Source organism: Aythya ferina, assembly GCF_964211825.1.
Source record: "Aythya ferina genome assembly, chromosome: 11".
Lineage (NCBI taxonomy): Eukaryota > Metazoa > Chordata > Aves > Anseriformes > Anatidae > Aythya > Aythya ferina.
This window is the reverse complement of record NC_140307.1, coordinates 13,538,651-13,562,830: the sequence shown is the minus strand read 5'-3', so window position 1 is coordinate 13,562,830 and position 24,180 is coordinate 13,538,651. Positions and strand designations below refer to the sequence as shown.

Here is a 24,180-nt window from a genome sequence, read left to right as displayed (position 1 = left end):
CCCTGCATGGGCCGTGCCAGGGTCAGTGTGGCTGCGGCCCTGTGGCACTGGCCTGGCAGGAGGGCGCAGGGAATGGCTGCTCGGGTACCAGAGGCTGGCTGCCCCTCACCTGCTCTAGGGAGTAGCTTCAGGCATACATTACTCAGCTACACGCCTATGTAACTGTAGGCATGTGCCACTTTGCTTTGTGTTCATTTTTAATATGAACACTGTGCATGTTGATTTTTTTTTTTTTCATATGAACACCCTAAAACGTGCAGTGAGCTTTAAAGTCCCGACAGTTTATCTCCTGTTTACCTGACTAAATATTCCATATATCAAAACCAGGAGGCCTGCTGCTCTAAGGAGCTGAGTGGGAAACAAAGCTGTGCAATTGCTAAGCCCACATGCGTAGTGCCACAGGACTGGCAGGAGCTGCTGGCAGAAAGGCCGAGGTGTGCTCTAGTGACAGGAGTACCCCCACTGAACGACACCGGGGCTGGTTTGTCCCATACAAGAGTCATCAATGCCTGAGTTCCTGTTCTGATGATAGCCATAAAGAAATTCAGTGCACTTTGAAAATCAATGGGCAAACCAATTTAGCAGGTAACACCTCTGGACCTAGAACTCGCTTCAGTATTAACCAGATTAAAATCTCATCTAAGCATTTTTTCTTCCAAACCAGAATTTGACTTCTAAATAGAGCTGTGTTACTTGTAAGGATGAGGGGACGTGCCGTTGTTTCTGCCCGTAGTGTCCTCTAGTGGGGAAATGGGAGATGGTAAGTAAACGGGAAAACAAAGCTCTGCATCGCAAGGAAAAAAACAAATCCCTTCAAGGAGAAAACAAATTCCTCTCAATCACAAAAACACCTATAAAAGCCTGGCATTTTGACCGAGCTTTTCATTACTATAATGTTAAAATGTAGAAGTTTAAATAACTTTTGAAAGCTTCACTCAGACTGAGAAATTATGTAGTCGTGAGGCTGTTTACAGAAACTGGCTGAGGTGCACTTCTTGTGCTCACACCACTGTGCCTCTGTGTGCACACATACATCGATGTGAGATCACAAAATACTGATGGTGGGGTACGAGCTGGGTTACGTCATATGCCATGACTTCAGCAGAATCCCTGCACCAGTCATTTTCACCCTTTCTCACATGCAACGTCCTATGATGCTCTTTGTGATTCACCAATTTTTGCCACCATCTTATTACCAGCTGACCCTTCAATGCTTCAAAAGAAATTATTAATTCTGAAGAAATTAATGAGTCATTGCTTCCCCTTCTAACACTCCTGCTTTCTTCAGAGATAATCATCATCCTTGTCCCTAAGTAGTCTAACTAACACAACTAAGTTAAACCAGGATCATTCATTTTTAGGTTAAAAATTAGGCTTAAAATTTTCTACTTCTATTTCATAATGAAGAAAACTTTCAACTGTGAATTAGAAGTTAAACAGCAAGCTATGACTTGCACACTCTAAAGCTAGGCTAATTTTTCTGAACACATAATCTAGCATAAAATATACTACCTTGTCATGTTACTTTTGCTTAGCAATTCTAAATTCCTTCAAGAGTTTGGTATGAAATTGCAGTATCTTGTCTAGTATTCATTCAGTGATTATGTGGAGCAATGATGCCATATCCAGTTAAAACATACTCAAAAGTAAGTTAAGAAAAGCAAGTTAAGAAAAGCTTAAACATACATCATTGCCTTTTCAGCTGGTCCGGAATACTTCTGAAAAATAAAATTCAGCTGTTAAATTCAATGTCTTTCAGTCCTGTTGGATGGCTACAGTACTCCACTACGCTACAAATAGGCAGCTACCTAGGTGCTTGAGCCAGCTTCACAAACTACTGCAGCATCAGAACCAAATGTGGAAGAGACAGGGAATCACAATTCTTGTGTTCTTACATGGTACCCTAAGTATGTAACATTTTTGAATATTTGCTTCTAAAATCTGTTTGTCTGCATACACGCACTTTACACACACACACACACACACACACACACAAGAACAATTTTAAATTTTCGTGGGGAGGATTTTTAAGAAATTTTTCGCAAATGGTACAAAAGCTTGCACACGTTCCACTTACCATTGCCAAAGAGATGATACATGGAGCAAAACCAGTTTTTAATCTTACTGTTTAAGTTTCTGGTGATTCAGTTTCTGTTATTGGGGAGGGTGTGGGGGAGAAGGATGAGCTGGACAGACAGCTCAATGTGCCTTCCAGAAACTGGCCTATAAACCTTAACACTGGCTATGGTCACCATACCCAGTGGGCCTGACAGTTTAGAGTACAAATCATAAATAGGCACCCTTACTGTGCTGCTAATGCCAGCCATTTCCGACAGTCTTTACAATGGCATAAACACTGTCTCCCTATAGTCCCCTTGCATTTGAAAGTTACCACAAACATTTTCCTGAAATGTAAACAACTGACATCATGACTGCTGAAAAAGAAAAATGAAAAATCATCTAAAAATTGGAAAAACAAAAACATTGCCTGGCACTAAACAAACCATTAATGGTCACCAGGAGAGTACTTTTTCGAAGTTACAAGCATTGAGAGCCTTTTTAAAAACAATAAGAGTATTGAAACAACAAAACAATTACTAGCTTAGATTCACACATTTTTGAGTTACAAAATCACATCTTTTCCTAAGTGAATGCATTTCTTTCCCTGAAATCCCTTCTCAGGATGAGGACTATTCCAGCTTACTAAAAATAAACACCTTGAAACTTAGTCCACTGAAAAGCAGCTACTGAGAGCTGATGAGTAGGTATAAGCACCATGAATGTGGCTCTATTTGTTAGAAGCCTCCTCTTCTATCATTTCAGATCAGTTTTAGTCCCATACTTTAATAAACTAATTTGCAGTATTATTTACTGCATCTAGGATACCTGAAGGAAACGAGGATACACCTATCATCAAAACAATACAAAATCCTAGTAATTTTATAAACATCAGAACCATGGAAATCTTGCTTGTTAGGGCTTTGTGCCTAGTGATAAGTGTGAGCTCCAAGCTTTATCATTTGCTTAGGCTGGGACATTTATAAAACCCCTGTTCTTCCCCTGTAGCTCTCTCCTCAGCAGCACATCTGTAGGATGCTCCCCGTCAAATCACTTAGGTTAGAGGAATTGTATAACTTGCGTTGTGATAAATACCATTTTCAAACTCGTGGTCTGACGAGAAACATTATGAAAAAACCTGCAGTTAAGCAGATTAACTGTTGCACTTGAATTCCAAAAATCCTGAGGTTCCCTTTGTGATCATACCGAAACTGTGTATGTCACATTCCCAGTCAAGAGGATGTGAGATACATTAACAGCTTGTCTCGATGTCACAGATATGTATTGAACACATTTAACAGCAGTGATCTAACTGCAGTGTTTTAGCTGCAGCTGAGCCAGGTGAAAAGGCTGCTGCCCTTGGCTGCTTGTCACCGCGCTCCTTCCTGAACGCAGCATCCAGCACGGTCCTCAGAACAGCGGGCTGCGTCAGCTGCAGTACCACGAACATTTTAAAGTAGGGCATTTAAAAACTGTATCAAAACAAACTAACCAAAATAAACCCCACCAAAACAACACAAAGCTAAAAACACATCAGGGAGAATTTTAGGGAAGTGATGTGTCAGCAGGTCTAGGAAGACCATCTGAGTGAGCAGCAGTCACCTCTGACCCAGGTCAGGTTCATAGCCTTAGAAATCCACATACTGCAGGCAGCAGAACACACAGCTATTACACAGAATAAAAAGCAGTGGTTTTGTTTGTTTGTCGTTTTTAAATCAGTAAAGATCACCTCTGTACACTGAAGAAAATTAATGATGTAAACATTAGCAGCTTAATACTGTATCTGTGGTCATACTGATTTCAATCTGCTTGTTTCTGAATTCCCTATTACAGGACATTTCTGTATGAGTGCTCAAGTCAAACTTGAGCTGTTAATCCTGGGTTCCCTGCGTATCTGAAACACACTGCTGCCCTTGATAATGGAAGATTAGTTCTGTTGAAGAAGGGTCATGTATAAACTCAAAAGTAGAAAAAACTGTGGCAGGAAAACTGTTTTAGTCCTGCAGTTCTGCCTTCTTTAAGAGGCTACATAAGTTTTTGTCAGCAGCGTTTTTTTTTTGTTTTGTTTTGTTTGTTTAAGCAAAGGTGCATTCTTAAGAGTATTTAAGATCTGATAATGTTCAGTTTAAGATCTCAACGAGTCCCACATGATAATTTGCCAACATCAGGCCATGGCATTTTGGTAACGTTTGCATGCATTGTGCTATCGTGTTTGTGTGCACGTTTTTTCTTTGTTTTGTTTTGGTGTTTTTGTTTAATATTTTTTTTAAAACAAAGTAGAGGTGAAAGTGAATACAGCTTCCTTTCAGGATTTCTGCCAGAAAGGATGAGAGACTGCACAAAACCTAAGCACTGCCTTCCAGTAACCTAGAGCACAACCCAGTCAAAGCCCTAACACAGTGTATGCCAGATCCAGGGGCAGCACACTGAGCACATCCAGCACCAGCCAGCTTTGTACCTCTGGACTGATGTCACCAGCAGAAGCAAGAATGCATTCCAAAGGGGCATTGGGCAGGAATCTGCTTAAAATTGGAACAACATTGTGGTTTATGACTTCATAGCACCGTCTATGTTGATTTAATTAAAATGCATGTGTGAACCACAGGCTGTGGGCAACTAATGGCCACACTTTTGTCAGATCCTCAGAACCTGCACTTCAACAACCTGAGTATCTAGAGGATATGCTGATGCAAAACCCCTTTAAACTAGGAACAAACACTTCCTGCTGTACTGGTATTTTGCTCTTCGTAAAACAAATCTTCATTTCCCCAGGGAGCTAGCATACACTTTTTCAGTCAATGTAAGCTACTAACAAAAGAAAAATTAAATGTTTCAGAGTATTACCGGTGTTTTTTTTTTTTTTTTTTTTAATCAATTTTATTTGACAATACTTGTGTGTAACTTTTTCTGAGTCTGAAGAATTTCTAGTAAGTGGCAAGGATCTATTGTTGTTAACTCTGTCCTCCCTTAGGGCAATTCTTTATTCAACCCAGGCCATTAGCAAGGGTAAATCACTGTTATCAGCTCACACACACTGACAGCTTGTGTGGTTCCCACTCCCTCATTCCTCCCCCTACATTATGGTATATTTTTATGCTCTCCAGGGAAATTCAATTAACAGTGTCAGTCTCCTCCTCTCAGTCAATGACTGACAACATCAAGATTCTTCTCACCGCCCATTGACATGTAAGATGTGTCTGCTGATTTCTTGACTCACAAGTTAACAAGAGAATTACTATCCACTTCTATAAATGACTACCTACGAACTGTGCCGTAAACACAGTGACAGCTATTGCAATCAATCTTTCTTGACCTTATCGATTAGGACACTCAGATGTAATAAGACTTCTCCAGCAGAAGAATAATGATTTGAGGGTAAAAATCCAAATCAACAACAAATAATGTATGCCTATCACCAAATTTACCTTTTATTTCCTGACTGCAGGCTCAACAAGCAGTAACATTACAAACAATTTATGATTAACATTTAGCTGCAATTCATGTCATATTTAAAAGAATCTCAAGAAGCTACACTTTCTTGTAAAAAAAACTACAAAAAAATACACAAATAGATAAATCTTTTTAGAGACCTCATGCAGCAACAGATTTTCTATATTTTGAAATAAATACGAAATTAATGTTTCAGTAATTAACACAAACACTGCACAATTGGAAAATGTTGGAAGTCTTTCAAAACTGCTATTAAACTTGATCAGCAACTCAAAGTAATTAAAATAACACACAGGAGAACAGTATCCCGGCACTGTTCAGTATTTAAAAGTATATGCTATTAGAAGCTGTGTTTCACACTGAGTAAGCTGTGAAAACCTTCAAGCATGGCACTTATTTTTACAGAAACTAACTCTGACCCACAATGATGAAACCCCCTCCTCGGATTTTACTAACTTGGTTTCTCTCAGTACTAGTTTTCAGGATATCGTGATTACAGATATGAAAGAGATCTTTTTTAAGGGTCAATGAGAGAACAATATAACCTTCCTTTGGAAAACTCAAATACGGAGGTTCTAACGGTGTAAAAAGTTGAATTACAAGGCAAATCACTGTGCCAGCAGGCCAACCACGTTGAAATAATATTAAAGATGAAAATCCTACTCTCTCAATTACAAAAATTCAGCATTTTACCTTAAAGCAAGGCAGGCTTTATAAGCACAGCACTTAAGAGAAATTTCAAAACATAAAAACATATGATACATTCGCATACCACCTCAACCCTCCACTGAAGACCAACCCCAAGAAACGGGCTTAGCAGTGTTCTGGGAAAGCACAACAGCTCTGTGATGTGGGACCTTCCTGAATTTCTGGTTGAGGAGAAAGGATGCCACCAGGAACAGCTGAGGCACCTTTCTGCATACTCTAACCAAGCGCATTTACAGAGGAGTGAGGGAGCTCTCATTCCTCCTGGCATGACACTGCCAACTCCTGTCTAAAAAGCACCCCCAGAGCTTTTCAGTTCTTTGGAGCTGGGGGACATGGAAGAAGTCTTAACACTCAGTCCTGTGAAAGCTTGCTAATTGGAGTGCAGAGTTAAAAGACTTCTAAAAGTGTAATTACATGGCTCAAACCATTCACAACATCCAGTGAAATATTTAGTACTAAGATCACTATTTAACCGTCCTTTCATTCGTTCTGCTGCAAAAGCATCCTGAGGACAACAGGCAGAAGGTCAAATTAAAGTACAACAGATCAGACAAATCACTTGTAAAATATTTAGCCAGCTAAATAAAAGCTTATTTATAATATAGTAATTATGTTTATAATAAACCTTATTAAACATATAAAATCAAACCATGATAGCTTGAATGTAATGACAGTCTTATTTTAAAATAGTATTAGGCCAGATCTGTAATTTCAATTAAATCAAACTACCAACTTATGTCAACTTCTGTGCAACTCTTACACTGTGAATAAGCAAAAAGATCTCCTACTTACTCTTAACTGACCACTTTCCTCCTATGGGTGAAGTGCAAGCCATTGCAGCTGTAGGAAGCAAGATGAGAACAGAAAAAAACACAACTAGCCAGTCTGGGTTGCAGCCAAACTCAAAATATCTTTGAAATACCACAGCAAAAGCTGTTCTAATATGTGCTGGGTCTCCTGGCAGAACAGAGCTGGCCTTCTAATTAGAAAGCTCAAAATCTTCCACTGGTTCCTTTGGTTGTACCAAGAGGACAAATGGCACAGGATAAACAAGTGTTTATCCTCACTTTACCAACCTTCCTCTACTCCTAAGTGCAACTCCAGTTATTAACATAGGTTGGTATATGTTAGCACAAATTAGGAAATGAATAGCACACGCTTTATCATACAGAATTATATCTTTTACATTACATGCCTGTTTTTACTAATCTTTAAACTTCAGTAAATGTAAAAGGAAAGCCTATTTGGCACAATCTAATATAACAAAGTTAAACTTCATGATACCCATCACAGAAATGTTCAAGCTTGAATCAGCTTTTATACTTCCAGAAATACAAAATCACTTGCCTGGTCTCATAAAATTAGCTTAAATTCTACTTAAATCAGATGGTTTTCTAAAATACTAGAGAATATAACTGGAAAACAATCCATGCCAAATCCACTTGCTTAAATGTTGTTTACTTGTGGTAGAAGCATAGACTTATCTAGAGTTACTAACAGATCAGAAATGATGACACTAGAAATCCCATGTAAACAGACTAGAAAATTCATACAATCCTGTTGTTGTTTGATTTAAAAAAACGATATTCATATTCTACTAGTAACTAGAACACACCATACTGTGTATGCATCAAACTCATAGCAAGAGTCCTGAACCTACCTGATGAAAAAAGTGAGTATTTGGGAAAGAAAAAAAGAAAACTTGCACTGTTTTTCTTTTCAAAGCCTCCTTGTCATTAAATTTAACATTTAAATAAAAAATTGAATCCTGAAGTACTGATACCTAGTAACACAGGAATTCCAATACATATTTATAATTACTGCATTTTATTAGGTAACTTCTCAAAATTAGTAACAAATGCATTAATTAATGCACAATGCTAGAAATAGAGTTCTCTCTTATGAACAGAGTTCTCTGTTCACTTAGACAGTTGAACTCCCTTCAGATACACTCTGAAACTTCCAAGCTTCTACTATAGTAGTCATTAGTATTCATCAATACACATCTAAAACATTCCCAAATCCAAATTGATCTTGAGGGCAACACAGTTTATAGATTGATCATGTCAGACAGTAATAGTCACAATACCTCTTTTTCCAGAATACGAGAGATCTCTCCTAAAGTCCGGTCCAGAGCAGAAACCTTGTTGTTTGCCAACAAACCGCTATCCTGCATCTGGAGGTGCTTGAAAAGGTCTTTTGCTAATCGCTGTAACCTTCATGAAACAGAAAACAAAGAGCAGTTAAAACAACAAAAATGTCTCCAAATCATGGAAAATTTCATCTTTGTAATGATACTCCAGTAAATACATTTCAACAAAACAACAACGAAAATCGGTGTAAAAATATCATCTATACTGAACAGCAACTAAAGTGTGCAACACAGCAAGCAGGCACTGTCAGCTTTGAGTGTCTATGACTTTTCACTATCAGCTGTTTTAGGGAAATGGTATGGAAATAATGTGAATGGTATACCATAAAGGCAATTCTTCATTAGTCCTATGTTTATTTATTTATTTTTTAATTTATTTAATTGCTCAAACAAGTTAATTTCCCTATTATCCCTCCACAGTTTATCCTGCTAGTTTTTGTCAAGGAATCACAAAATGGTTTGGGTTGGAAGGGACCTTCAATCAAGATCACCTACTTCCACCTCCCTGCCAGTAAAGAATTTATTCCTAATATCTAATCTCAATCAACCCTTTTTCAGTTTTAAATCATTACCTCTTGTCCTATCACTACACTTCCTGACAGAGTCCCTCCCCATCTTTCCTGTTGGCCCACTTTAGGTATTGGAAGTCATCTTACTTTTCAATATGCCCTTTTCCTCCATTGCTCAATTTTTCCTGCCCACTTATCTGAGTAGTTCCCTCTTGAGATGAATAAGAGAAACAGAACAGCAGACTACTTGGCTAATTTCTTATAGGCATCATAAAAGAAATAGCTGTTCAGGTTTATTTGAACACATGAAAACTAGTGACTCTGCAGGCTACCTCAGAAAGGGCATTCCATTAACGAGGGTCAGTAATGAAGCCAAAATGCAGAGGTGGGAGAGATGCACATACACGTGGATTCAGACTCATTTCAGTTTTACATATCTACCTCTGGGCTATGCTCTCTTGTTGGCAGTGAGGAACAATACACAGTTTCAAGGCACCACTCATCTCCTCCTAGAGTGTAAAATAAAGCACACTCAATACATTTTTCCGTGCCCTGAATATGAAATCAGTAACTAGCTTGCATGTAGACTTCTACATCTGTAGAGGCATTATAGGCAGGTGATAAAAATGCTAAACAGGGTCCCTTACCACGGGATTATGAGAAGCAGTGAGGAAGTATCAGTCAGTACTTGCCACTATTTGCAAGCCACTGTCTTAGTGCTACTGACAGCTCTGCTGCACTTGCTGGACCTTTAGTTTGAGCTAGTAGAACAATTTGTACTGGAAGTGGGAAGAAGCTGGTAACTGAGCAGCATGAGAGAAAGAAAATACTGTCGTGACTAGAAGTAAATACAGACCTGCAGGAAAGATATCAATGCTTATCATAAAATGGGACATCAGTGTGAAAGGGCCAGAAAGCAGTCACAAAGTGACAACAGAGTAACAGGAAAAAAAAGATTGCCTTAACTGTTCTAGAGGTGAGACAGGAGACAGAATGGCTGGAGAATGAACCACAACAGTCATGTGTTTAATAAAAAAAAAAACAACAACACAAAATATGGAATATTCATTTGGGACAAGACTTGAACAGAGTTTCTACTTAATCAGTGGGAAACAGGTACTCTGTATCTTTTCTTTAAAGAAATTAAGAGATTTGTAAGAAGCTTTCAAAAGACACTGGAAATACAGATATGTTTTGAAAGTACAAATAAAAATGATTTGCAGAATTTTGTGTTTTGGACTTATCATCATCTGGTCAGCTGACTCCACTAATATTCAGCCTGTGGATTTTTCTATGACAAGAAAAATAAAGGGGTATTAAGGCCAACAAAATTTTCTGCACGGTTGTTTCCTCTGTGGAAAATGAAGTTGGAGGAAACACTCTGTCTAACACAGTAAACCAGGAGCTAAAATGGGAAAGAAAATTAAAAGCCAAATAACTGCAGGACTTTGACAATAAATCAGATGACCGCTAACGCCACTGAGCTTAAGGAGTGGATTGTAGCACTGATGAAAAACTGAATTGCTGCAGTGCAGAAAGACAACCTAGAAGCTAGGTATTTCAGGTATTCTTGTGGGGTTTAAAATAGCTGTTTTCTTGGCAATATCCTGGTGCGTTAAACAAAAATAAAGATGACTTCCCTTGGAAACATGTACCCAAATTCTATGATTAAAGCATTTATAAACAACAAAAAAAACACGACGTACTATACTGTGTGCAGCCCCATGACAGAAGATGGCAAGACAGGTTTCCATTTGCTCCATTTAACATCAGAGGAATGGAATTCAACCAGGATTAAGCACAGAGGCTAAAGAAAGGGACTTTTCCTAATCTTAGTATTAGAGAGAAAATAAAAACTCTTCTCCTACATGACAAGTCTGAAACCTCTCTTGATGAGACAGAAAAGATGTTTCATCAGCCATCAGCACACAAAATGTGTATGGTTGATCAAGGCATTACTAAAAAGGACTTGAATAAAAAATAATTGTGTTACATTGCCTTGTCTGTTGACAAGTTCCCTTTCCCTTCTGTCTTGGAAAGAGCTTTCATACATACTGAAATTCCTGTCTTTCCTCATGCACCAGTGGTCACCTTTTGTTGTGAGAACAAATAAATACTTCATTTTGCATCACGCTGAAGTTAGAAAATGTTAGAAAAGTGAGAACATATATCCTCTTTTGCCAAATAATACTTTGTTAATTTCTCAAGCACTTCCCTTTTCTCCAAATTAAGATACTATCTTAAACCAGTTTCTTCTTCTGGAATGATCTTCACTTACAGAATTGACATTCTTGAGCACTAATAACAAACTACTTAATTATTGGAACATCCCTTCTTTCCAGATGCTGCATTGAATTTTTCTCTTATACCCATCCCAAGATTTGTATACAGTCTAAGACAAAAATATCTAGATTTCTTAAATGATTTTATATGCACAATTTTGAAAGCCTATCTAATCAATGAAGTAGAATTGATCAGGTTCTTGATGTTTTCATTGCTGAAAAGCTTCTACCAACAGACAAACTTTGTGTTTTCAGCATCAAAATAAGCAACATGAAGAACAACATTTCCAGTTGTGCTGCATTAAAGAACTACTTCTTACATCTTCGTATCATATTGTACGTTGGTCTTCTGCCAAAAAAGGGTAAAGTATGCTTCATGATCATATGGGGAAGAGATGGGAAATAAAAAACCCTCCTCTCACTGAGTGAGTCTTGGAGAAATTATTTTAATTTAATATCCTTTACACTGACCTCTTGGCAGCATCACAGAAAAATAAGAATTATTTTCTTTAAGACTGTTTCAAAGGACTAGAAATCTATGCAAGATGACTTGTACTTGGATATAGAATTAATCATTGCCACAAACAGATCTGGAAAGAGAACACCCTTTGTTCATATAGTAGATTAATACATCATGGTATCAACACCTGCTTCAAGGACTATGAGGAAATATTGCTGAGTCCAAATCCAAACATTTTTAGAACAAAAACTTAATTTTCACTCCATCTCAGAATCTGCATTCCTCCAAGGTTTAATGTGCCATGGAGGGAACAATAAGTGAGTGAAAATTTATTTGGCTAAATAAAAAGGAAAGTTAACATTTATGCTTTTTTATCTAAAATTATTTACATCCCACTAATTAAAATGTTATAGCATTGCCTCCAAAGAAATAATTCAGAATGTGGAAGAAATATCCTAAAAGACATAAGGCACAGATTGGGTTTAGAATGTTACACTCTGATAAATAGCATGTTCAGCAAATACAAATACATGATCGGGTCTTTTTGCACTGCAAATAGAAAAATGATGGATAGTCAAAGGTTTATAGAGAAAATATGTAAATAAAGTTACAACTAAGTATTGTAAAATTAAGGGTTTGGTTTTAGCATAGGCTAAATATTTCTAGCAGGCTTAATATATTTTATAGACTAAAGGAAAAAGATCTCTGTCAATATTTATAGGTCACATTTAATCTCAAAAAAAAAAAAACAACAAAGAAACAAAAAAACAGAACCACCAAACCACCTTGAAATAACATCAATGTATTTCAGCACTTCCACATTTAAATCCATGATTTCTTGGCTGCATGCTGAATGTATGCCCGGAAGGATCAGTACAAGTGGCAGAGACTGGTTACTCCTCCTGTGCGCTCCTGCTGAGGGCGGCCAGATGCCAGCTGGACACACAGCCCCAATTCTTGCCCGTGCAGCGTGCGCCTGGAGAGAACTGAGAAAGTCTGTGGCAGTTCCTGCCCAGCCCAAACCCGAGTTATGCTGTATCCTCCTAAAGCAACATACAGCCCTGCACTATTCTGTACTACCCCTGCAGCAAAGTAACATACTCAGTGGCATACCTGACACATTCTAATTGCTTTAGGAACGCAATGGAAAACACCACTCTACTTAACAACATAGCTAGATGCCTAAATATGCAGCTTTGTACATCTTCATTAGTCTCAAAAATGGAAGCTACCTGAAAACTGGTGGCAAAATTGCTAAAAAGATTTGCTGAATTAATTTCATTCGCTATAAGAATGCTCCAGCAGTTCTCTGAAAATAGCACCTGCTGTCCATCCAATCAGAGACCAGATATTTACCTTTGTTTAAATTTAACTGAATTTTATTTTATACTTCAGCTCTTCTATAGATCATACAGCTGTTTAAAAACAAATTTTGCACAAATATTTACAGCTTCAGACATTTTTCCCCACTAATCAGTATTGTGGCATAATATTTTATAACTGACTTAACTGTAAACTAGACTACTACACCAAGAAAACCTATAACGTCCATTTGTTTTGTGAACACACTGATATACTGCACACACACACACAAAAAAAAAAAAAAAAAGAAAGAACTATGTCATTGAAGGCATTTATCTTTGAGGCTCTGCAAGAACAAACTCCACACTACATTCCTGACTCCTCTTTTTGTATTTCAGGCCTTTCTCGGAATAGTGGTTCTTTCAGACCATCTGAAGTGCCCCTTTTTGTAGTTTAAAAAAGGAGGAATTAAAAAACACATGGAAAAAAAACAAAAACAAAACAACAACAAAACGAAACAATTCCTTTGTGAATGAGAGGAGAAAGTGGCTGAAGTATTAGATTAGGGAGGTTATATTTTTATTTTAAAAATTCCTGCAATCCTGCTAACTCCCATTAGGCAATCTTTCATTACCTTACCTTCCCTGCTTGTATTTATGGATTACATTTATGCTTTCCTAACTGCAGACTGCTTTAACACTCAAACATACAGCTTTTGGAATAATAGATATTAAATAAATGCAACCAACACTCTTAATTTACAAAAGCTTTTTCCTTCCCTTTTAAAAACCTGCTCTGATGGATACCAAAGGATGCTGCAAGAAGAAAGAGTATGCATGTTTTGATGGGCTAACTTTGAGGACTGGACGCTAAGTAATTACCTTCAGATCAGTTCCCAGAGAATCCGAATTAATACCACAAATGCATCAAGTGTCCACTGGCTTTTATAAAACAACCTAAGTGCAACCAATGACCAACCAGCTAATGAACAGTTGAAAAAAGCCATGGAGCAACAGAATGGCCATTCCCACATGAGAATGAGTGCAGCACTTTTTCTTGAAAGGGCTTTCTACGGGAGATTGGTCAGAGAGCAAGACACCAAGCAAGTAAAGCAACATTTGGATCTATTTTTTCGCCTACATTAAGGAAGAATTTTTTTTGTGTAGTTACTAATTAGAAAACAAAACAAAACAGCAAACAAAACGGTTTCAGGCATCTTCCAGAACTGTTTCTAGAAAAGAAACACTTAAAGCCTTTTACAATCCCCCTCAAGAAGCAGTATATTCCGTACTCAAACTGGAAAAAGCACACATACCATGTCTACCAAAGCAAGATAAACATTCTCTGCTTTTTGATATTTGTATTATTTGTGAGGTTTAGAAAGCACTTGAATCACTGCTTCCTCAGTGAATGTTTTTATAAGCCCACAAACCATACACTAACAAGAACTACTGAAACAATCTAGGAGCTGCAGCAGGAAATCAGTGGTCTCATAATATTAAGGTGGCTTAATCTTAAAGGTGATCTAAAAAGGCTTTTTACCTGCCAAAGACTAATTCTGGGTTCTGTCTTTCTTCTTTAACAACTGACACGGCTAACAACTAAAATCAGATAAATTGCATTCCATAAATTGTTCTAGTTGTTTACAAAGACATAATCGGGGCTAGGAGGAGTTAAAGAAACATGACATAAGCAAGGAAACATACCAGAAAGTTGCATTTAATGATCTCATTCTAAAATTCGTTTGCTTCTGTTAAGTGAACAAACACATCTACCAACTGTGTCATGTTTTAAATGGAATTTTTAATTTTTTTTTTTTTCCAATTCTAAGCTCAGCCCACTGATAAAAAGTTGTTTCTTTGTTCACTAGTAGGCTTCCACCAAATTTGAATACACCAAACCTTCCTTCCAAATAAAGAAAACATAGTGGCATTTGTTTTGACACAAAGAACAAATTTAGCCTTCTTAGTTTTTACACCCTTTACCCTGTGACATGACTTTTCTCATTAAATTTGCAGATCTACTCAGAGCATGTGTTGGATAGCTGTTACAACTCCTAGTATTGGCAAAGATTTGCTCTGTCTCAGCCAGGTACAGTAGCAGTTAATAGTAGCTCATAGTAGTACACTGTGTTCTTGCTAAAAAGGCAACTGTTAACTATTTCATAGCTTCTCAATACAATAACATTTCAGTAGAGATCTAATACTGTTTCAGCTACTTCTTCTTGTTATTTTTCTTAGTAAAGTAGGATCCTGTACTTAGTTCCGTCAAGAAAAATTATTCTTTCCTGTATTCATTTGTTTATCCACATAAACAGATATGGTCTGGTCTTAAACTCGTAAGATGTCTTGCCCTCTCACTCTATCCTTTACAAAGAGAGAGAAGGCTACTCTTCACTTCCATACTTCCATTTTATATTATCTTAGCTTTATGATGAAAGCAAGCTACAACGTGGCCACCACAGTAGTTTATTTCTAACAGGGTGCAGCACCCGGCATGCAGTGCTACAAGCAGCCAAGATGTGAACCATGTGGATATACTGGTGATTCTACTTGCACTTTCCCTAGGATCATCACTTTGAAGGGACTTGTAACTCCAGCCTCCCTGCACTCGGAACAGGGCCAGAACTATAAACATCCTCAGAATGTGAGACAGGGCCTCCTCACCTCAGTGATTAATCCAGAGGCAGGATGCATACAAGAAATGAAGAACAAAAACAATCTCACCAAATGCTATGGTTGCAAAATACTGTAACAGGTTACCTTATGGACATGTGTGCTCAGAGTGCAACATGCAAATTAAGTCCTTAGTTGTAATTACATTTCAGTTCTCATATTTCTTATTTTTTAGATTATGTCAGAATAAATGTGACACTGGTTTCAAAATAGAAAAATGAATCCACTGACTGAGAAAATAAAGAAAAGGTAGGAGGCAGCCAAAAGAAGGATCCACAAATGTATTTGAAACCTCCCCATATTACACCACCTACTCCATTCAGATACTGAGAATATGCAGGAAAGTTAAGGATGTTCCAAAAACAGAGGTAACAAAAGAAGGCAATAAAAAAAGCAGGTGAAACAGAAGATTCTGCCTGAAAGTACCCTAGCATTTCACTGAGAAATAAAAACTATAGATTGAGAATTAGTCAAGATATAACAAACAAAACAACTTGCTTGAGTTTCTGTTGCACTGCTATTGAAACAACTGAATAAAACATGTCACTGATGATAATCAAAAGTCAGAAAGAAACTAACATGGAAAAGCTACAGCTTTTCAGTATTGTCAGTTGCTCAAACACACCACATTTCTGCTGACAACTAGAACCTAATGTTTTTATTTTCTGGTAGCAAAGAAAAGCAAAACATAGAAGCTACAAATTTAGAAGTCCTAATCCACCATGAAATTAATCTTGAAAATTGAAGTGCTGATAATTAAGAAACAAAGCCAACAGAACCTTCTTTCCCAATGTGTTTATGCAGGTGTGCCATCTGGTGGAGATGTTTCATTTTCTTATGTTAAACCTCAGCAATGTTTTTGATTAAAACACATACTGAGATTCAGCAGCAGGTTTTAAAACTACTAAAAAGACTACGTGAAAGATCCTGCTTACATGTTAGTCATACAAGCACCAGGGGAGCCTAAAAGAAAGGATCTGAACATCTTAAACAATAGGAACTTCTAAAAATCGCTAGCTTCAAGTGTATCAGCAATTTACAAATGATGGAAGCAACAAGAAAACATACAGAATCTGGTACAGGTTATTACCTCATCCTGAAGACAAACATCCCCAACCCAGAAAGTCGTCATCATTTTAGGATGAAGGTATTTAAATCCAACTGTTGAGCCACTACAGCCTGACTGACCTTCCACAGACTTCTTGAGCACAACTGTAGGAATGGTTTACCACCCGTCTGCTACCCTAACAAAGAACTGTAAATGGATGCCTGAGGAAAACTAAGAACAGGGTAAACATACACAATCCTCTTTACTAATCCTTTTCTTGCCCCCCATTTTTCAGTTTAGGAATATCTAGAGCTGGATGTGGTGTCCTTGAACTGCTATGCGTGCGAGGTAAACTTTGAGCATCTTTTTGTCGATGAGTTCCGTATATCTAATTACACACAGCACTAAGAACCACTGATCTTCATCCCATGCTCCCTCATTCTGGCCCTTGGAGGGACAGCAATCAGTCACCACCCATCTTTTCCATACTATTTATGACCTTGTAGATCTCCGTAACATACCTCCTTTGTAACTTCCTCCCGCCATTACATTTTTCTCCAGAATGAGAAGTACTTAGTCCCTAACAGAGAAGTTATACCAGAAGTTATTGTTTCCTTTCTTTCTCTCTGTGAATTCTCAACAATTCCAGTATATCCCTTCTGAGATAAAGCAGCAGAAATGCACATGGCATTCAAAAGATGTAGATGATTTGTACATAATGACATTCTTTATTTTGTTTTTGCACCTGTCTAAATAATTTTAACAAAGGATTTGCTTTAACTGCTAGGAGTACGGAGCTAGTATTTTCTTGGAACTATGTATCACTTCCGTAAGTTCAAAGCCCATCAGTTTATATGTGAAGGTAGCATTGAGTTCCTGTGTCCCCGACACTGTGTAGCCCTTCATATACAGTGAATTTCACCTGCTGCTTTACTGCTTTGTTACTGTCTCTCTTCAAAATTATTAGTCAGTATCAGCTCTTGTCCCTATTATCCTGAGTATCTTCACAAAGTGGTTAAACCGTGCCATCTCACTGTTTGCCCTCTGGTCCAAGTCCTTGTGACTACGTTGAACATTGTACGACTGCTGAATTCTACCAGTAACCTCCCTATTTGGCAAAGACTGATCAGGCATCTCCACTTCTTTTCAGTTTTTGAACTGATTCCTACTTACACCACAGCTATACAGATTCCTCTAAAACCTTTGGCAAGAAAAAACTTGTCAAGAACTTTTTGGAATCCAAATATTCTGCATCTTTTGCCAAACAGCTTCAATGCAATCACACAGAAAAGGCTGACTAATTTTCAGTTTCATCCTAAGGAAGAGAAATCTGTCAGTGATAATTGCTTGTTTTAATTTTACCATCCACTGCCTTCATCTGTGCCTTATCTTTGACAATAAATAGTCTACTCTTTACAAAGCTCAATGTCAGATTAAGACACCTGTGCACTAAAATACCTGGGTTCACCATATGAACCTTTGTTTCTGACCAAAGGGAAACACATAAATTTTTCAGTTCCATAATTCCAGTACTGAACTTTCACAATCCGTGTTGAAGAGTACTAAGCTGGTTGAAGAGTACTAAGTACTAAGTCCTTCTTGCTTCTAGGTAATAAAGAGATAATGCATGCTCTCTTTCTATTGTATCTTACATGGTTTAAGATATACAGTGCCTCCAGAAAAAAAAGGCATTTATAACATCTGACCTTTCATGTTAGGAATTATCTGTAATTCAATATGACAGTACATCCCATATTGAATGGGAACCTTACCACCCTCCACTGGAAATTTCAGAAGCACTTCTGCTACAGACAGGGAAAAAAAAAAGTCTAAAATACGTAAAGTAAAATGCTTACTTGGCTTTAAATGGGGAATCGGAGACGGCATTTTTTGCTTCCATCAAACTCTCATATTCCTTTGCCCTGGAGGAAGAAATATTAATCATTTATTGACTATCATCTAAAGCATACCGTATGGAATATCAGCAAGATAATTCTAGCCTTTGCAATTTTTCTGTTTCATAATAAGTCATGCCATTTCTGACAATTCTGCCTTACCATAATGCATACAGATGTTTAACTACTAGTCACTAACAACTAATATTTATTAATACTATTTAGTATAACATTAGTACACAAATGGTGGATTTAATTTGACCTTCAGTATGGTGACAAATGTTAAAACACCATATACAATAACAGGGAAAGAACTGTAGAAACTTACTTCATTATAAAATTAACTCATTCATCTAATGAAAATATTAGTAATTTAGACAGGTGGTGTAGATCAGAATACTACAACACAGACATTATAATTAACAAATTATTTGTTTTATTTACAGCTATAGAGGTATTTTTAATGAAATTAATGCCCATTTTATAACGGTATGAACCTTGTTGGGCATACAGCACAGAAATAAATACTTCCACTAACGGCTCTTTTACTGTTAGAAATGGAAACAGGACCTATAATCACATACCTGTTTAGACACTTAAAATCTTATTTACACTGGCCATATGCCAAAATGCAGGAAGACAGAGACAGGACTTCTTTTTCACCACTTGTTTTGACTGCAACCAGCCTAAACTAGCAGGTGAAAATCATCATCAGCTCATCAACCAAAACAGGACTCGGAGTGGTAATCCTGTAACACTTTATAACATCCCCCCAACTTCATGAAGTAAAACTAAACCACACACCACAGTGACAAGGGAAAAAATAAAATTTCAGAGCCAGAGCCTTGTGAAAAAACATCCAGCAGACACTAAAAGCATCTGGATGTTAAAAACATTTGATCCATTGAAATTGCTCTTTCAATTTTTTTTCTGAAATGAAGACCTCACAGATACAACACAGACCTCTAGAGCCTTAAGGCAGAACTGCTGTTCAAGTCTGTTGAGGTTCTGTTCTCAGATGAATGAGTAGCACCTCATTCACAGCTGGGAAAACTCTTCACAAGTCAGGACTTTGGCAAGCTGTACCCACACCTGAAGGAAACCTCACTGTCATGCTGGACTAAACCAGATAAGTGATTTGTCTCTACCAGTGGCACCCATAAGAATCCCCAGAGGAAGTTGCCAAAAGTCCCTCAAGACAGAAGCAGAAAGCATCTGCTTCAGGTCAACTTTGACCCATAAAAACGCTGTTTAGTATTAATTTCCTAAGTATTTTGAACATTAACCATTGTTAGTTGGCATTCTTGCTAGCTTTACAAACATCCAACTGTTTTCTTTTCTTGGTGGTTTGTTTTCCGAATCCAAGATTTTGCCAATGGCTTCCAATGGGAAATGTGTTTTATTGCTCCACTACAAAACACCAATTTAGTAAAGATTTAATTCCTAATAAATCCTAAGCATTGATTTCATTTACTATTGTATCAGGTCTTTCCTCACAACTTCTTAAAATAAACATTCTCAGCCTTTTTGTCTTTTCAACTTCTCTTCATGAAAGCTTTTTTTTTTTTTTGTAACCTCATAATCTTTTCCTGTATTTTTCTACTTTATCAAGGTCCTTTCAGCTAGGTGAGACAATGTTCTACGTCATTTTTAGAAAAAAAATCATCAACATAACACAGCAACATGACATTTTGATTTTGGCTGTAACTGCAACTGTTCAAACGTCTTTACTAATCTGTAAGTAACAGTCATTTTGTTCCTAGGGTTGAGAGTGCTCATTTAAAACCTAAAAGTTTCAGAAATAGTTCACTATTTCTCTCAGATACATATACTCCACACTTCTTTATATTCTCTCTTCACCCAAGATCAAGTTTTCCAAAGCTACTCAAATTTTCCCTCAGCTTGCTTAACCTAAACAACTTCTGCCACATGCAAATACTGTTACATTAGTACTAGTTCTGATTTGTGGATCATTAATAAAGCTATTAATCACAAGTGAATTTAGTATTAAACATGGAGGTGAGATTCCCTTATTAACCTTTTGCCTTCCTTCCTGTCTCTTAGCCAGAAACAACATATTTTATCTTTGAGTTTTGTACAGACGAGTCAGTCAAACATGAATAATCACCTAAAATATCTGTTACCAAAGAACATGACAGAAGTGCTTTAAATCCATTGCAGAGCTTATCTCAACTGTATGCACTTCCTACTTGGTAACTCCACCTCTGTTGCTGGGGGTTAGGTTTCAGCAGGCCTCAGTTTGCCATGCAGGCACCAAAGTATTCTTCTCATAGCAGCACATGCGTGTTAACCTGAGATAATTTATTTAGCTATATATCAGTTGTTACTATGGCATCAGTTTAACAGCTTAGGGTTATAAATATTATTAATAAGACTAACAAAACTTCTCAACATATCTAATAACCCAGTGATGACAATTTGTTCCCTCATTCACCTTTGCCCTTTGTAGCTTTCATATTGTTATATTGATTTAGGAGCAAGAAACTCAGGAGAGAAACAGGACCTATTTTAATGCAGTTAGTTATTTCAAATTTTAAATATCACAGCTTCCTTGGAACGGAAATGAATGTGTAATTTCAAGCCATCGGGTATAGGAGGGTTTGTTACCACTACTTCTTTAGAAGAAAAGGAATAGTTGCAAATATGTGCTAAAACACAGCTTATAGATAACCACCCACAATAAATTATTAGGGACTTCATATATTCCATTTAAGGTCTCAGTTGATTTTGTACAGTAACTCCCAGCAATCTACTTGTATTACTGTTCAGATTGCTGAGCAGAAACATAGTAGACACACTCTAAATTATTTAATTTAGCGTTTCATATTGTAATTGTGAGATCATTACTTTAACTGCTTTAACAATCATATAATATCCCAAACGGAAGGGACCCACAAGGATCACTAAGTACAGCTCCTGGCTCCACACAGGCCCACCCCAAAATCAAACCTTATGTTTGAGGGCCTTGTCAAAATGCTCCTTGAACTCCAGCAGGCTTGGTGCTGTGACCATGTCCCTCCCTGGGTTTCTGTTCCAGTGCCCGACAACGCTCTCACTGAAGAACCTTTTCCCAATATCCAGCCTTGCCCTCCCCTGTCCCAGCTCCATGCTGTTCCTTCGGGTCCTGTTGCTGTCCCCAGAGAGCAGAGCTCAGCGCCTGCCCCTCCGCTCCCCTCACGAGGGGGCTGCAGGCCACCATGAGGCCTCCCCTTGGCCTGCTCTGCTCTGGGCTGAGCAAGCCAAGGGGCCTCAGGCATTCTTCACAGGCCTTGCACTCTAGGCCCTTCACCAGCCTTGCAGCCCTCCATTGGAAGCTCTGTAATAGTTTTAGGTCGTTCTTATATTGTAGTGCCCAAACCTGCACACAGTACTTCAAGTGAGGCTGCAGCAGTACATAACATAACGCTTTATCATTTTCTGATTACAGCAAACCTCCAAGCATCCAAGGCCGTAGTTGTCATTACTAGGCCTATTACTATTACTCAACCGTCAATTATACTAACTGTAGAAGACTGGCAGGCCTCGCATGGTTAAAATTAATCTCCTAAATGGATTTTATTTTTCCTCATCTTTTTTTTTGTTTGAAATAGAACAAACTTTGTTCCATTTTGCTACTGGACATCTTTATTAGTAAGCTTTTTTGTCAATGTTACATGGTATACATAAGTTTCATGGTGAAATCGTCAATTTAATGTTCTCTTCAAGGAGAGCAATGAAAAGTCAAGTCACTCTTTAGTCAACTAAAAACAAGCTTAAAAAATGTAAATTTCATGTCTCTCCAATTTAATTCCTCCTAGATTTTGAAACATCCACTGTATTTCTCATTAGTACATCTTTGTAAAATGATGTCTGCTTTAATTAAAATTTTTATGACAGCTATGCTGACTCACCCAGCAGTCTGAAACATCAGAATTCAAAATGTTCCAAAACCCTTTTTCAACACCCAGTGCCAATAACAAACTATTATTTGAACTGTTACTCCTAGGTCTGACAAACCTTTGACTAAATTCAACAGAAGTAGGTCTTGAGAAACAATTAAAATTGGACCCAATACCTGCATTAATTCAACAGGTAACATGAATAAAAATCCACCCTGAGAAATTAGAAACCTGCAAGAATGTATTATCCAAATTCAACAGTGTGTTCAAATGTGAAGTTCAGACACTAAATTTGATCATCCAAAGAGGAAAAAAAATCAGAAATGATAAAAATTGTAAAATTTTGTATTTTTGAAAATTAATGTATCATTATTGACTTTATTAATATACTAACACATTTTTACTTTTGCTCTAAAAACCTATACTTTTTTTTTCCTACTCTGCAACGCTTCCTGCTTAAAAACAATACAGAGAATATTTGTAACTATACACTTTACCAGCTGAGAAGTATTTTTAAGAGATAAATCTAAAAATACATTATATTATTTAGTTAAGTATTTACTTCAGTTGGGGTCTCCTCAGCTACAGATTGACACTGCAGTTCATGATATAATGTCATCTTGCATATCTTACTGATTTGGAGATGTCACTTTTTAAGCTAATAACAAATTACAGGTCTGACAACTCACTTTCCATTTTAAGATATTTTTAACTTTCTTTCTGTTGTGACAGGCAACAAAAAATGATTAAATTTAGTCATGGGATTTGACACTACAGCAGGCTGACTTCTATTTGTTGATTACTATTGATTTTCTTTGATACTTCATTTAAAAATCAATAGCTAGAAAGAAAAATAGGCATGGTTTACACAAATTTAAACATGCTATTGTATGCTAGAAGATGCTATGGTTTTGGCAGGGCACCGGCATCCAATTATGAGAAAAGCTCTTAACAGGTGAAACCAAGGGCTCCAGATCGATATTCAGTTTTCTTTCTCAATCAGAGAAAGTGGCCATAAATTAGGCTCATCAGTATTATTTTCAGGACACTCCCAAAGCAAATAACTTATTTTTTCTTTTTTTAAGCCTTCCATGGCACTCATGCTAAAGGACAAGAAGTAAAGTTCAGAATAAAACTTAAAACAGATAAACAAACAAACAAAAAAACAATAGCTTTTACTACCTGGAGTTCATCCGTGCTTTTAACTTTTTGGCTTTCTTTTTATTTTTTTGCTTTTCCTCTCCTTCTTTCAGTGGTTCCACAGGAAGAGAACTCTCAATCACAATATCCACAATGTATTTTTTTAATGACAGGTGCTCCTGCAGAAAATATTGAAATATTTAATCTTACAGTACATGGTAGTGTTTATAGATTACCTTCCCAGAAATAAGTAGTGGAAAATATTTAACAAAAAGTGAAGAAAATTAATAAATATAAAACTAAATTTTAAACACTAGAAACACTTCCTCTATTTATATTCCAGAAAAATAACAATACACAAGAAAATTACAAGCTAACTACAAAAACTTCAAGTGATAAAAAACAAGACTTGAAAGAAGAGGTGGCGCACAATAACTGAAAAATGCAGTTACCTCACTATTTTACATACTCTCCAAAACTAAACTCCTTATCTGCAGAAAAATAGGAAAAAGCCTGTCCTAAGGTTAGAACAGAAGTACCTAACTGAGGATGACCACATACTTTTAAAAACAAGAAACTACCCTTCTTCATTTATTCCCGTT

The 24,180-nt window shown here is 37.1% G+C and overlaps 1 protein-coding gene across 7 annotated transcripts in view; it reads right to left on the bottom strand.

The window, feature by feature from the left end:
- The window catches only part of SCAPER (S-phase cyclin A associated protein in the ER), a 241,245-nt gene that overhangs the window by 65,623 nt on the left and 151,442 nt on the right, over positions 1-24,180 (bottom strand). For all 7 annotated transcript variants that reach the window (XM_084532001.1, XM_084532002.1, XM_084531998.1 and 4 more), the window contains 3 exons: positions 23,621-23,757; positions 18,501-18,566; positions 8,306-8,432 (listed from right to left, as the gene is read on the bottom strand). In XM_084532001.1, coding sequence (XP_084388127.1) covers positions 8,306-8,432; positions 18,501-18,566; positions 23,621-23,757 — 330 coding nt within the window. The remainder of the gene's footprint in view (positions 1-8,305; positions 8,433-18,500; positions 18,567-23,620; positions 23,758-24,180) is intronic.